This window comes from Microcaecilia unicolor, chromosome 4, assembly GCF_901765095.1.
Source record: "Microcaecilia unicolor chromosome 4, aMicUni1.1, whole genome shotgun sequence".
Classification (NCBI taxonomy): domain Eukaryota; kingdom Metazoa; phylum Chordata; class Amphibia; order Gymnophiona; family Siphonopidae; genus Microcaecilia; species Microcaecilia unicolor.
In genome coordinates, this window is record NC_044034.1 from 218,753,651 (window position 1) to 218,768,900 (window position 15,250).

Sequence of the window (15,250 nt, forward strand, 5' to 3'; positions counted from 1 at the left end):
TTTTTTTATAGCCTACATATCATAGACAACTCAGTGATGTTTGCTTGCTTGACCCATTCAAGTCTGTTCCAGACTTTTTGTTCCTTTACAACTTTGTTTGTTGACATCCCATACATTCTGTAATATGCCAATGTAACAGCATTATTGTGTTTTAATTTAGGCATTTATAATCTGCTTAACCATCAAATTCAAGCCAAAGAACAATCATACATTATAAACAGATGCTTTCTCTGTCCCTAGAGGGCTCATAATCTTGGTTTTTGTACTTGAGGCAATGGAGAGTTAAGTGACTTGCCAAGGTCACAAGGAGCTATAGTGGGAATTGAACCCAGGATGGTGGGATCAAAGCCTGCTGCACTGACCAATAGGCCATTCCTCCACTCTAGAGATGGGATTTGGGTCTCTAAATGCAAGGCTTACCTGAAATTCAGGGCTGAGTTTGATGAAGATACTGGTCTTTCTATCCCACATCAGGATCAGTCCATTCTTGGCTTCGATCACCAGGTAGATACCCATTGTACGGAGCTTGTATGGCACCTCCTTTCCAACTCCTCTTTCCACTACTTCAAAATGCTCATCCGCGAGTATCAGTTCATAGGACTAAAGCACAAATCCAAACCAAAGAAGAGGTCAGCTCATTTAGTAAATGAGTACTAATGTCTTTGCTAACCTGTGAATCGACAGACCTACAGAAATATGTCTTTTTCGTTATGGTCACAAATACCATTTCTACTCTGATGAAGCTATGAGTACATGTATACATCATTTTGATATCCTCTCACTGGGTAGATATCACTTACAATACTCAAGGATACCTTATAAAATGATCTAAAGACCTATAGCAAGTCTATGGTAATCTCACCATCAGAAAATAAAGTGAATAGTCTGGGTGTTGCATAGCCTTTGACACTGCTAGTTTATTAATTTAAATCCAGTTTAGCTAATTGAAATAATTTGGTGCTCTCAGCCCCTTTCCCAGTGGCAAGGCTTCCACGTCAGCTCATGTCACTAATTAATGCCACTACTAGCTGAGTCAACAGAAAGATTAACTATTGGCCAGGCATAAATTCTCCTGCCACTACAGCAGTGGTTCTCAACCCATTTCCCAGGACACACCCAACCAGTCAGGTTTTCAGGATACCTACCATGAATATTCACAAGCTAAATTTACATACAATGGAGGTAGTGCATTCACATTTATTTCATGCATATGCATAGTGGATATCCTGAAAATCTGACTAGCTGGGTGTACCCTGAGGACTGGGCTGAGAACCCGTGATGTGCAGCAGGGCTTTAACAAATGGGCAGGGCAGTGTGAGGAGTATTCCATGGTCACTTCCTATGCTCTGTCTGTTTTAAAGATAAATGGAAGACTTTGGCTCCAGTGCTGGAATCTTGGCACCTTTCAAAATCTCTCAATTCATTAACAAATTTCATGTGATGCATGCCAGTCCCTGATGGTTATATATACAAAAGTTGAGATCCAAGCTTTTAATCTGGATATCTTGATGGTAGACAAAGAATATTTTGCATTGGCGACCTTTAAAATTAAAGATGTCAGCACTGTTTGTACATTTATAATTAGAGGCAGAATGTGTCTCCTGACAAGAAGGTTTCTTGAAAGTGATGCTGTTTAAGTTACTGCAACAGAAGATGCCCGCTGAGATCTACAAAATATAGTTTTAGAAGCTACAGAAAAAGCTCTGATTTTGTGGGTGACTTGGGTTACCATATGGTCATCTGTCTGCTCTGAATACCTTCCAATATATATGGAAAATCTTAAGATTTCTTTTCAAAGGATGGACCATTTATTTTATATATGAAAAGCTACCCACCCCTAGAAAGATTTTAATGGCTTTGGAGCAGGTGGTGCCAGTGGTGCCGCAGGGGATGTTCTCCGTGATCACTCGGAACGTGCTGTCGCTGTTGTTTTTACCACAGTGGTCCTGAGGAGAAAATAAAGTGGTATCTGAGTAATGGACTGCCAGTTATGCTCTAAATTGGTTCAACAAACCAACATCATCTTTATTAGAGGTGCCCATAGAAACAGTTCTTTACCTGTGCTAAGGTGTACTCGCAGTCTCCACTGAAACTATAGCGTTTTCCATCAAAGGTGATGTAATGCCCATCTCCATACACACTGCAAGTAGCCAGGCATGGTTTGTTGGTGCACTGCCACATTCTGTCCTTACATGTACTGTAACAGATAACAGAAGACACATAAATAGGCAAAGAGAAATTTATTTCTTGTACATTTATTTACTTTTCTAAAATTGGAAATTAATTTGACTTGAGGTGGCTAAATGTTTGTTAGTACATGAATCCATTTAGTTGGACTGCTGGTATCTGCTATTTAATGGTTCCAGCACCAGAAAGAATGTAAAAAAATGTTTCCAGTGAAAATCTGCTTGAGTGAATGAACGACGAACTTCCACGGAGGATATACCGCAGTAGAAAGGCAGTGGGAGGTGGGCCACAGACTCAAGAGACAAGGACAACAATCTCAAGTCTTAAAACATCTATTGATTAGAGACTCGACATAGCACTGTGTTTCAGCCACAGGCCTGCTTCAGGAGTCTAGACAAATCATAACAAAAATGAGAATAAACATAGGTTATCAGTTAGTGTAGATATAAGAGCATGTAAAATGATAACTAACATGTTACATGTTTCCAGTTATCTTCCTCCTTATATATGTCTTGCAATAAGAAGAGAAACATTTCATGTATATTCTCTGATATCTAATTACTGCATATTAATGCTTTGTGCTCTTTTATCTTTTCTTCCTGTCTCTATTATGTTCTGTCTTCAAAAGAATGCTATAGAGCACTGTGACATTCATTTAAGAATTACAAAAAGTGTGAGTATACTATACAGCAGTGGTTCCCAAATCTGGTCCTGGAAGCACTTCAGCCAGTCAAGTTTTCAAGATACCCACAATGAATATTCATGAGAGAAATTTGCATGCAGTGGAGTAGTGCATGCAAATCTCTCTCATGAATATTCATTGTGGGTATTCCAAAAACCTGACTGGCTGTGGTGCCTCCAGGAATTGGGAACCACTGCTATACAGGATTTTCAGAGTGAAAGAATGCACTTTCGCATTGAAAATTGCCCCAAGAAAATGTGCAAACACAGTCTCACATCTAATCTTTGGTGCATATGGTTTTATCATGGAAAACATCATGCTTATGTTGGAGTTTTCAAAAGCAAAAACAGAAATAGAAGAGGAACCAATCTCCGCATCAAAAGGAGCTTGAAAAACAGCAGAGATGACCAGGAAAGTCAATAGTGTACAGCTGGATTTTATTAAACGTTTTCCAAATTGACTCAACATGGGCTGTGTTTCAGCTGTAAGGCCTGTGCACATATCTAATTGCTGATCATTGGACACCACAATGATCCCGGGAATCCAGAACCTAAAATCAGGTCTTCCTTCTCTGTTATATGTTTCTAAAAATAGCTCTTTTATGACTGCAACTCGGGATCCTGTCAAAACCTCAACTGCATAACCAACTGATTCAAAAACATCATCTCGGCTGTTTTTCATGGACTTTTCAAAAGTACATGCATCAGTGCAAAGTCCTCCCCAATCGTGCCCTCAGGATCTCCTCTGCTTGATGTGGGTGAAATTATGCACATACAGGCTAGACCCCCCTCCCCCACTCATATCAGGCAGGCGGTTTTATATAAAACTCAGTCCTGCAGGTAAAGCATAGGTTTACTTGTAGAAATGGATTTGAAAATAACTCTGCATGTTCATGTGATTTCAGGGAGAGTAAGCTAGTTGCAATTCAGTTCATACCATGTATTACATCTGACTTTGATCTCTGCTCCAGGTTGGTAGGTGGCTTCATTATGGATACAGGGGCACTTGTCTTCAGTGATACAGCTGCCATTGCCATCAGAGACCAGCCCCTCAGGGCACAGACAGCCAGAGATACACTGTGTGCTGTACTGTAAAAGGCAGGGAGAATCCAGAACATCAGAACACATGATTTCACATGAGGGAAGATAATAAAATAATAGCTAATGTGGCTATATGTAAAACACCAATGGAGGCTGAAGTACTTCTGAATCACTTAGGATCTTGCATGATTTTGCATACGAGATTATGCATGTATGGCATGTAGCAATGGGTATTCTATGCCAGCTGTATAGCACAATCCTGGGATACCGATTAAATAAGGGCAATGTGATAGGTTTCATTTCAATAAACAAATTAGGATATTCAGCAAGGTAACATGTAGTGCTTTTTTCAGTACAATGGTGCAGGTAGGAAACAACGTGTAGATGATCCTACCTGCACTTGGAAGTTGAATTAAGTTAAGAAATATTTTCACTTCTTGTTTTTGGATCCACAGTCAGTGAAGTTTTAGCATTTTGCATTAAAAGTATTTAAGGGTTTTTTGCCAATGATGAGAAGGAACCCATTTACTTTTCCCAACCTTTGTTATTGAAAACAATTATACAGGTTGGAGGTTGGGTCGGCTTCAGAGGCTTTTTCCCTTTTCTTACTTTTAAAACTTAATGCACTTCACAGAACTTTAGTTTCTTTAAAGTACTATTTTGCCATTATTTTAGAGAGATTATTGTGTCATACTACATGTAGTACTCTCTTTTCCTTGTTGGGTTATTTTTCTTCTACTACATAAGTTTTGTAAATAGAGGGGGTCAATATGCAAAAGGTTTTTATTGGGCAAGAAAGGCTTCTACCCAGTGAAAGCCCACTGAGTTAGCCAACTACCAATAATCACTAGCACTTAACCAGGTAGTGCTGCTGAATATCATCACTAACCAACCATCTCCTAGCCGTCTAGGTTAGGGATGGTTCGGAGGTGCAGTTAAGGTAGAGCAGCAACTTAACCAGCTTGTCTGCTAACCAGTTAAGGGGCCCTTTTACAAAGGCACATAAGGGCCTATGCACATCCAGCACATCCCAAATCAGCTACCACGTGCCCAGGATGGTAATTCTGAATTTGGCACATGCTGAAAACACACGGTAGAAAATATTTTCTATTTTCTAAAGTGGGGCGCCTACCCAGCGGTAAACAGCAGTTGGCGTGCACATGCTTACTTCCTGGGCAGCGTGTGAGACCTTACTGCTAGGTCAATGGGTGGTGGTAGGGTCTCAGGCTGAAAATGGACGTGCGCTGGTTTCAATTTTAGCGCACGTCCATTTTCTGACCCCTTAAAAAAAGGCCCTTTTTCCTAGACACAGTAAAAAATGGCCCAGCGTGCATCCAAAAGACGCACTCACACTACCACAGGCCACTTTTTACCGTGGCTTAGAAAAAGGGCCCCTACGTAAGCGCATAAATTTAGGACAGCAAATCAGCTGTCCTAACTTTATGCTCTGAGTTAATTGGGCTCTGGACATGCCCAGATATTTGATGCTGGGAGATGCATATTCTCCTGCATTGAATATCCAGGGTTAGGTCAACCCACAGCTGGAAACCCTTTATAAGTTGCTTTCCTCCGTGGGACTCCCAGAATGACTGGCATGGTTACACATCCTGGACAAGAGCCTTTGTTTGTGTCAGCAAATCATTTCTAAATGGATACAATAAAGGACTAGCTTTCAATGTCCCCATTTCCAGCACCCACTGGACACTTACACATTCCATGTCAAGCGTGTGGCAACTCTTCTGGCATTCAGACCCTGTGGTGCCCATGGTGGTATTAGAACAGTCAAAGTAAACCATGGGGGAGTTACAGACTGGATAAAAAACAGCAGCAATATTTATTATTTTTCAATCAAGCATGGCAGAAGCTAAATTATTGAAATGCTCACAGATGTAACCACAGTTTAAATGAAAGGGGGATAAATGATGTTTGGCATCTCCAAACAAAAATGTGTTCTGCTGCTCCTGATTAAGAGAACTTTATGTTTCAAATGAAAGCATATTCCTAGTCTTTTTATGGCCTCAATATCAATGATGTAGATGGAACTGGAACCTACAAGTCATTTTCACAGCTATGTGCTCTAACTATTCCTGTAATAACTGTGACTGTAATCACTGTTCCCTGTAAGCTGAGCAGGAGTCCTCCAACTGCATTGCTGTCACTGGGGGGGGGGGGGGGGGGGGGGGGGGGGAGGGGGCAGTGCTTCAATATTGTGCTTTCAATTGCTAGGGACAGGCCTTGTTCCCTGTAGTCCTGCAGAGCTTGCCTGTCTCTCACTATTGAAAATGTGATAGGGAAACAGCACCCCCCACTGGCAGGACTGTAGGTGGAGGACTCCTGCTCAGCTTAGAGGGAACAGTGACTGTGAGAGCAAACTAAGTCAGGGTGAATTCAGATCTTTAGGAATGCATAATTCAGTTCATTTATAGCTGAAAAATTTTAGTGTGCGCAAAATCAATTTAACATGGATTAACCCATGAAATAGCACATGTAAAGTTCTAGCAGGCATAACAACACTTATTAAAAATAAGATTGAAACAAATTTAGGGGCCCTTTTACTAAGCTGTGCTAAAAGGTTTCCCTGCACCCTGAGGCCGCTTTTAGCGCAGCTGTAAAATGGACACGTTTCCACTTTTTTCTACTAATGGCCAAGCCCTAATTGCCAAATTAGCGCACGGCCATTAGCATGTGAGCCCTTATTGGCACCCGTTTAGTAGACGGAAAGTGCTAATTTTGTGCTAATTGGTTGGCGTGCAGAAATGTAGTTGCGCTAACCGATTAACACTGGGCATGATTACTCCTAAACATTGCAAAATATTTTTTAGCACCGAGGAAGCATGCGCAGATGCGTGAACTACCACAGGTTGCCTGAGTGTAGTGCATTTTGGCGCATGGGAAGCATGCGGTAATGCTTACCGCCGCTTAGTAAAAAGACCCTTTAATAAATGCTGAAAAATCAGGGAGGAAAATGAGTGAAAATTAACCAACCTGTTTTTCCATGCATATCCCTACAAATCATCTCAGCGAATAATTATGTACCATGGCGATCACAAGCAGTTTCCAGTGTGCCCTACACTCTTTAACAACACAGGAAAGGAACCTGAATGGGTCTAGATTACAGCTCTCATCTGGGTGGAAACATTGCATGATGGAGCTTTTATTATTATACCAGCTTTCATCCAGCAACCAAGAGAGCCATAGCAGTGACAACTGAAGAGCACAGCTCAATAACTGTAGCAGTATGGATAAAAGCAAAGTATCCTTATTCTTAAAAGTCATCGGCCATTCACATGCAGTATTTACAATAAAGTAAAATACAGGGACAATTACCTCTGTAGTTATTAATACTAGAATAATTTGTGTAAGAATCATAGGCCGATGATCAACAATAGTTTAAGGAAAGATGGAGGTCATGCTTTGTTTGTTACCTGGTTGAGGAGATTGGCCTCCAATACAGCTCAGCTTCCCTTGTGTGCATGTGCTGTAAGGGAAGAGGAGAAATTCTGCTTTATAAACTTGGTTTTTTTTTTCTTTGCCATTTTTCCAGGGAAATATGTGGTTTCAGATATGAGTGACTTTCTTAAACATGTATTTGATGCTTAAACCACGCTAAGCTGGCTAGTTTCTGATATTTAGGAGCATTTATCTGGGTACTGCTGCCGAATATCAGCTCTGACCGCCCAGGCAGAATCTGGGCAGTGCTGAGGTGGTCCAGGGGCAGAGCCATGGTGGAGCCGGGAGTTATGCAGGCACTGGAGATATTCAGTGATGGTGCAACATAGCTATCCAGGCAAGTTGGACCTCAGAAATGGCACCCTTAACTTTGCCAGGTTAGCTATACCGGTGTGGCACTGAATATCAGTCATACCACATAACTGTCAGCTGCCACCACAGACCTGGATACTCAAAGCCAATTCACAGACATGGCCTGGCACTGCATATCAGGGTCTATTTTAGCTGGCAGAATATCAAATGGATATATTTTTAAATTTTAGCTCATTAAGGGGCTTTTCATCTGAGGTTTCTTTCTGTGTCACATATGAGACTGATTTATCTAGAACTCTGGATAAATTCTATCTAACACTTGGTTATTGTGAAAACTATACCTGAAAGCTGGATCTGTAAATAACCCAGGAGGAGCAGAGTTGGAGACCACTGCTTTACAGGGAACATATGTAGCTGACCATATACAACTAGTGACATAGTTTGGCACTGTACCATCATTGACTTGAACTGAGTCAATCACATGTTATCATGCAACATTAAACAAGTCCACCAAATTGTTTGAAGTTAGATGTGGTCAAAATTGTGTGTACTATTACCCCAATATTCAGTGCTATTTAAATGGTCAGCAAAATCCACTGACCGCTTAAATAGCATTTAACCTGCTAACTATGAATATTCAGCGGGAGCTAACCAGTTATCTCTGTTGAATATTCGCAGTTAGCACATAGTGGCTCACCGGCTAAATCGAACGATATAGACGGTTATCGCCAATATTCAGAGCTGAATTTAGTGGTTAAATAGCAGGCCTATCTTTAACCACTAGGAACTTAACCGATTAGTGCTGAATATTGGCTTAACCAGTTAAGTTCTGGCAGCCAAAATGAAACTGGAAATTCAATGTCGATCGATGGATACAGTGTGGTATTGAATTTCTGGATTAACCGCACTGCTCACTGCTGGCTGAATATTGGCCCCTGTGTACATAGAAAAACAGTAATGAAGGTTAAAAGGAGACCAAACGTCCACTATATTTATTCTGAGGAACAGCTTCTCTGACGGAAGTGCTAACCCCAAACATCTGCTAAATATCAGCTGATTAGGATGAAATTCACAATCATAATCTGTGGTTCATACATACAGCTGCAGGCCTTTTTCACCCTTATTAGATAGAAAAAATGTTTCACAAAACTACTTCATAATTCTACAAATACATCTATCTATTAGATCTACCCCAACGGGTCATTTGTCTAGCCTGACATGAAATAAAAATAAGTAATAAAGGCAAATCCCATTTCAAGGATATTCTAGAAGATCTACTTACCACATCACACCATTTTCATGGACAACCTCCCCAGAGGGCACAGCAGATCCCTTGTAGTAACAAGGGCAGAGAGTGGGGGATACACATTTGCCGTCTTCATTCAGGTACAGCCCTTCCTCACAGGTGCAACCATCGACAGGAACAAATTTGAGGCTGCAGGTGATATCAGGTTCACTGAGGGAACGGCAGGTAGGTTGGCAGGAACTGACTGAGTAGCTGTATGTCAGTGATTTGGGGCAAGTGGTTGTGTATTTGGCTTTGGAGGAAAAGAAAGCAAAAAATGGGAAGTGAACATATTGCTAGGGAATAATTATTTATATTTATGAAAATTACGGCTGAATGTTGATGAATGTTTACATACTGCCTAGATGGGGTTGGTATGATAGCAAGTTACTGACCAGTGTTTAAGCATGAATGACTATAACCTGCACAGAATGGAGGGTGCTGCTCTGGCAGCCTTGTTGGGCAGACTGGGTGGACTGTGTAGGTCTTTATCTGTCGTCATGTACCGTGTTACTATGCTACCATGCCATTATACAAGATAATTTACAGTTGCAATGGTGGTACCTAAAAAAAGATTACCATCTTGCACATGGGGAAGTTAATAGATTGCAAAGATTATACAGTAAGAAGGGGAAAGAGAGACTGTAGACCACACTTTACTAACTTTTACTTTATGGGCTCCATATTCAAAGCAATTTAATCAGGCAGGGGAGGTTCCTGCCCGATTAAATTGCTTCTGTGGGATTGTCCACTGATATTCAGTGGCTCTTAACTAGTTACTGCCACAGAATATCATCACTAACCGCTAAAGTAATAGCCAATGGTTTTGCGGGGGGTCCAAGGGCAGAGTCGGCACTTATGCGGTTAAATATTGATATTCAGCACTTAACCACTTAAGTTAATTGCGCAAGCAGATGACATAAAACACAGTCCCACCTTTCTATTGTTTCACTTAGTTAAATGCTCAATATCACACTTAACCGCATAAGAGATAGCCAGCCGCATAAACCTGATATGCCTTGATATGGCCTGTAATTAAATATCTGGGAACAAGGCAACCTAAAAACCGCTGACCATCGCCGGCTGAATATGAGAGCCCTGAGATAAAATAATAAATGTGAATCTGATTGCTCAAAGCATGTTGGGAAATGGCCTAACGTGGACTACTTTTAGCACTTCCTCTCTTCCCACCTTTAAAGTGAGTGGGCAGTTTGCATTTATTCATCAAGCAACTGAATGACACTGAGAGCAACTCACTTATTTATGAACATTTTCTAATTGGGTTTATCACTTACTACAGACGTTCTCCCTCCATCCGCTCAGTGAGACCCCTTTGGCAGTGCAGGCTCGGACGTAAGAAGACAGAGCAGCGCACATACAGTTCTCACTCTTCTCACAATTACAGGTATCGAACATGCAGTTCTGCAGAGGGAATACCATCAGAAAGGTTTATGAATAATCTTGTGCTGTCTATCCACCTTCAGGTGCTACCTGACTGCACCAAGTGCCAGCTCACCCCAATATCCACTTTGGTACTGGGCTGCACAGTTGTGTCTGATTCTGTAGCATCTATGCTGTACTTTTTCATTCAAACTAGCCAAAAAATACTATAGTTTTTTGTGCTAGGGCTGTACCAAACAGTGGTGTAGCCAGACAGCCAATTTTGGGTGGGCCTGAGCCCAAAGTGGGTGGGCACAAAATTTTCTTTCTGCCCCGCCCCCTTCCTCCCCCTATTATCCACCTCTCCCCCAGCACCTCCCAACTCAAAATAGAAACAGAAACACTTTAGCTCATGAGAAAAGTGACATCCGCTATGCATATTTCTCAAGCTATCATATTTCAGTTAAGATTCAAAATAAAATGCCTTTTCTACCTTTGTTGTCTGGTCATTTTCTTTTTCCATCATGTTGATCCAGTTTCTCTTTTGAACTTTCCAATCTTTCTGCTATTTCTCCTTCAAGCAGCTGCTGTCCATTTGTCTTTTTCTCCTCTCTTGTTCCATTCCCTCACTTCACTTGCCTCTGACATATTGACCTTTCCATTTTAGCTCTTTCCTTCCTTTTTTTTCTTTTCTTTTCTCTGTCCACCCAAATTTTATCCTAACACCTTTTCCTTTGTTTTACTTTTCAGATACCTGTCAGATTTCCATTTCCTATTCACACACTAGTTCTCCTATTCCCCATCTCTCTACTTCCCCAGCCATCCATTCCCTTCCATCTTCAATCTATTCCCCATTACCATATTTCTTTCCCCTGTAATCACCATCTTCCTTGCGTTTATTTCCTTGCCACCCCCTTGGCCTCTCCCACATGGTTCCACCTTTCCCAGTGTCTCTCTCCCTCCACCCTTCTAGGTCAGCATCTGATCCCTCTCTTCACCCCACCCTTCACCCCCTCCCAGCATCTTCCTGTCACTTCTCTCTTTCGTCTTGCCCCCCTCTCCTGTGATCCAGTGTGGCCAGGATTTCCCCACTTCTTCCCTCATGCCCAGCACACCTTCTCTGTGACCTGTCCCTCCCCATGGCAAGGATCTCTTCCATTCCTTCTCTCATACCCAGCACCCCCTATCTGTGACCTGCCCCTCCCTGTGGCCAGAATTCTACCCCCCCCCCCCCATGAGCATGCCCTCTCTGTCCAGTCTCTCCCTGTGTGTAGATTAGAATCCTCTCTCATTCTTTTCTTAAAGTCTAACATTCCTTCTCTATAAGCTTTTTCTTCCCCCCCCCCCCCCCCAAATCTAGAATCTCCTCTTTATTTCTCTCCACCCTCTGATGTCTTTATTCCCCAACTCTGGTGCCCTTACATGATCTAGCCATCCCCCTTCCCCCTCTCTCCCTTCAGCCCTCTTCTTAATCTTATGATCTTCCTGACCTGTTTACTCACTGCAGCAGCTCCTTTCCCCTGCAACCCTGCTGGACCCGACCTTTATTGGTGCTTGCCTCCGGATCACCGAAGATTCGTGGGCAGATGTCATCCATTCCTCAGACTGCAGTGCGGGACCAGCTACATGCCCGCTAACAGCTCTGCGCAGCGTTCCGACTCCGAGTCCCGCCCCTTAGGATACAAACTTCCTGTTTCTGTGTCGGAAACAGGACGTTTGTGTCGTAAGGGGCAGGACTCGGAGTCGGAACGCTGCACAGAGCTGTTAGCGGGCATGTGGCTGGTCCCGCGCTGCAGTGAGGAATGGCTGATATCTCCCCAGCTGGATCTTCGGATGCTGCTGATTCATTGGCTGCTGTGCTGGTGTGACGTGTGCAGCTGGGAGCATAACGTCGCTGCTGAAGCTTCAATGGTAGGAGGGACTGGCTCATTTTATTTTCTACTGGGTGGGCCTGAGATGAAAATGGGTGGGCCCGGGCCCACCCAGGCCCACCCATGGCTACGCCCCTGGTACCAAATATTCATATTCGAGTCAATTCAGCCCCGAATACATTATTCTTATTCGGCCGAATAGTGATTTAAATTCAAATATGAATAATCTGGGGCTCTACTGTGCTAAATCCTACTGAAATAAACACTTGATCTCTGGTTTCATGTTGCTTCTTGTATTATTTATTATATTAAATCTCTGTCCTAAGAGCTCAGAATTTCACGGTGGCCTGAGTGTCCCAACAGCTGACTCGTGTGTGTAACCTCCTTTTGCTTCCCATTAAATATGTATGATTGTTTCTTTGTTGGCTGGTCTTTTCCTTTCCTATTTATTTTTGACATTCTTTTTTTTTTTTTTCTTGACTTTTATTATTTTCATTTGTTAGCCACCATGGCCTGCATTCAGAAATGGCAGGACATCGAGCCTTTCAATAAACATACATAAACATAAAACTCAATGCCCATTATTCGTATTCGGCCAAATAATATTTTTCATTATTCATATTTGGCCAAATAGTAAAATATGCTATTCGGTACAGCTCTAGTTTGTGCCTGAAGTTTACAAGCAGGTCGGTGTAACAGGTCAGAGACAGAGGAAAAAAGCATACATATAAAAATAAAAAGCTGTGTATCAATGAAAATTACCTCATGGTAGGTATTTGGAGTCACCACACCATGGCATGAGGCAAAAGGGCCTGCAGGGTCAGTCAGCAATGAACACCAGTGCTCAGCATACTTCTCTGGAGAAGAAGGAGAAAGAAGAAAAGTTAGAGTTATTCCCTTCCTGCTAACTGCTCTACACTAGTGGTTCTCAGTCTAATCATCAGGACATGCCAAGCTAGTCTAGCTTCCAGGATATCCACAAAGAGGCATGAGATAGGTCTGCATGCCCTGCCTCTACTGTGTGCAAATCTATCTCATGCGTGTTCAAAACCCAACTAGTTGGGTGTACCCAAGTACTGGGTTGAGGACCAGTACCTTATAGTGCAGGATCTATGCTGTGGTGCTACATTGTCTGTTCAAGGTTGCCTCTGTCTTTAAACTAGCTTAGCAGAGCTATAATTTGGGGACCAGGGGTGGGGGTGGGGAGTTATCAGTGTGGGCTAATGTTGAGACATGATATTTGACAGTTAAGCCCAGTTATTAGTAATTATTTGTCATTGCATAAAATGAGACCTGTGCTAAAACAGCACAAGCATAGGCGTAGTTTGACTGTTTCATTTGGGGTGGCAAAGAATGGGCGGAGCATATTAGCATATCATTTGCATATATACATATGCAAATGAATATGCTAATATGGAGGAAGGAAATGAAATTTACAGGCAAAATATCACAGATGCACATTTCAAAAAGCTGACACATTTCAATTAATAAATTATGAATAAAATACTTTTATTTACCTTTGTTGTCTGATCATTTAGTTTTTCTATTCGCTTTGATCCCAGTGTCTTCTTTCCAGTAGGCTTCCCTCTGCTCCCCACCCTCCCAGTCCCATCCATCTCTTGCTCCTTCCCTCTGCTCCCCACCCCTCCCAGTCCCATCCATCTCTTGCTCCTTCCCTCTGCTCCCCACCCTTCCCAGTCCCATCCATCTTCTGTTCCTTCCCTCTGCTCACCATCCCTCCGTCCCATCCATCTTCTGCTCCTTCCCTCTGCTGTGCCTGATCTCTCCCAATCCCATCCATCTCCTGGTCCATCCCTCTGCTCCCCACCCCTCGCAGTCCCATCCATCTCTTGCTCCTTCCCTCTGCTCCCCACCCTCCCAGTCCCATCCATCTCTTGCTCCTTCCCTCTGCTCCCCACCCCTCCCAGTTCCTTCCCTCTGCTCACCATCCCTCCGTCCCATCCATCTTCTGCTCCTTCCCTCTGCTGTGCCTGACCTCTCCCAATCCCATCCATCTCCTGGTCCTTCCCTCTGCTTCCCACCCCTCCCAGTCCAATCCATCTCCTGGTCCTTCCTTCTGCTCCCAACGCTCCCAGTCCCATCCATCTCCTGGTCCATCCCTCTGCTCCCCACCCCTCGCAGTCCCATCCATCTCTTGCTCCTTCCCTCTGCTCCCCACCCCTCCCAGTCCCATCCATCTTCCCTCTGCTCCCCACCCCCCCCACCCCCGTGAGGTCCAAGATGGTGACTCCGTTTACCCCCTCTCTTCCTTCCTCCCTCCCTCCGGTGCAGGCAACAGTCTTCAGCTTTTTCAGCGTTCCTGGCAGCGGTAGCGATGTACACGCTGCCTTCGGTCTGCCCCGGAAGCCTTCTCTTCAAGTTCCTGTTCCCACCTATGCGGGAACAGGAACTTGAAGAGAAGGCTTCGGGGCAGAGCCAAAGGCAGCGTGTACAACGCTACCGCTGCCAGGAACGCTGGAAAAGACTGCTGCCTGCGCCGGAGGGAGGGAGGAAGCGAGAGGGGTAGACGGACACGCTCCTCTCTGTCCGCTTGGCTTCCCTGCCCTCTCTGTCTGCGTCCCGCCCGAAAGGAAATGACGTCAGAGGAAGGCGGGACGCAGATAGAGAGGGCAGGGAAGCCAAGCGGACGGAGAGGAGCACGTGCCTGCATGTGTTTTTTTTTTTTTTTAACTAATGGCGCGGCGGCGCCTCGCGTTGTTTGGGGGGGCATTGCCCCCCTCGCCCCCCCCCCAGTCTACGCCTATGAGCACAAGTTAAAGGTAAAATTATACGTCTTACCAATATGACCTTGAATCTTAGTATAAGAATGAGAGGTCTGAATTTCCCACTGCATCTGGATGATGTCACCACATAACAGTTATACATCCATCCTTGGATTTAGTTTAGTTTAGTTTATTGTTATTTGCTTTACTGGCCTTCACATTGCATCAGAGCGGTGTACAATTCAAAATTCAAGAGGACAAAGAAAGGAACTACAACTTGCACAGGAAATGGATAGAGAAGAAGCAGGAGAAAGAGAAAA

General features: G+C 43.4%; 1 protein-coding gene across 1 annotated transcript in view; it reads right to left on the reverse strand.

Moving 5' to 3' along the window:
• Positions 1–15,250, reverse strand: part of MUC5AC (mucin 5AC, oligomeric mucus/gel-forming) — a gene marked incomplete at its 3' end in the record, with an annotated part of 113,041 nt that overhangs the window by 61,188 nt on the left and 36,603 nt on the right. The window contains exons 16-24 of the mRNA XM_030201245.1: positions 12,970–13,064; positions 10,252–10,378; positions 8,954–9,209; positions 7,335–7,387; positions 5,619–5,719; positions 3,806–3,957; positions 2,059–2,197; positions 1,836–1,946; positions 421–600 (exon numbers count right to left, since the gene is read on the reverse strand). Of these exons, the coding sequence (XP_030057105.1) occupies positions 421–600; positions 1,836–1,946; positions 2,059–2,197; positions 3,806–3,957; positions 5,619–5,719; positions 7,335–7,387; positions 8,954–9,209; positions 10,252–10,378; positions 12,970–13,064 (1,214 nt within the window). The remainder of the gene's footprint in view (positions 1–420; positions 601–1,835; positions 1,947–2,058; positions 2,198–3,805; positions 3,958–5,618; positions 5,720–7,334; positions 7,388–8,953; positions 9,210–10,251; positions 10,379–12,969; positions 13,065–15,250) is intronic.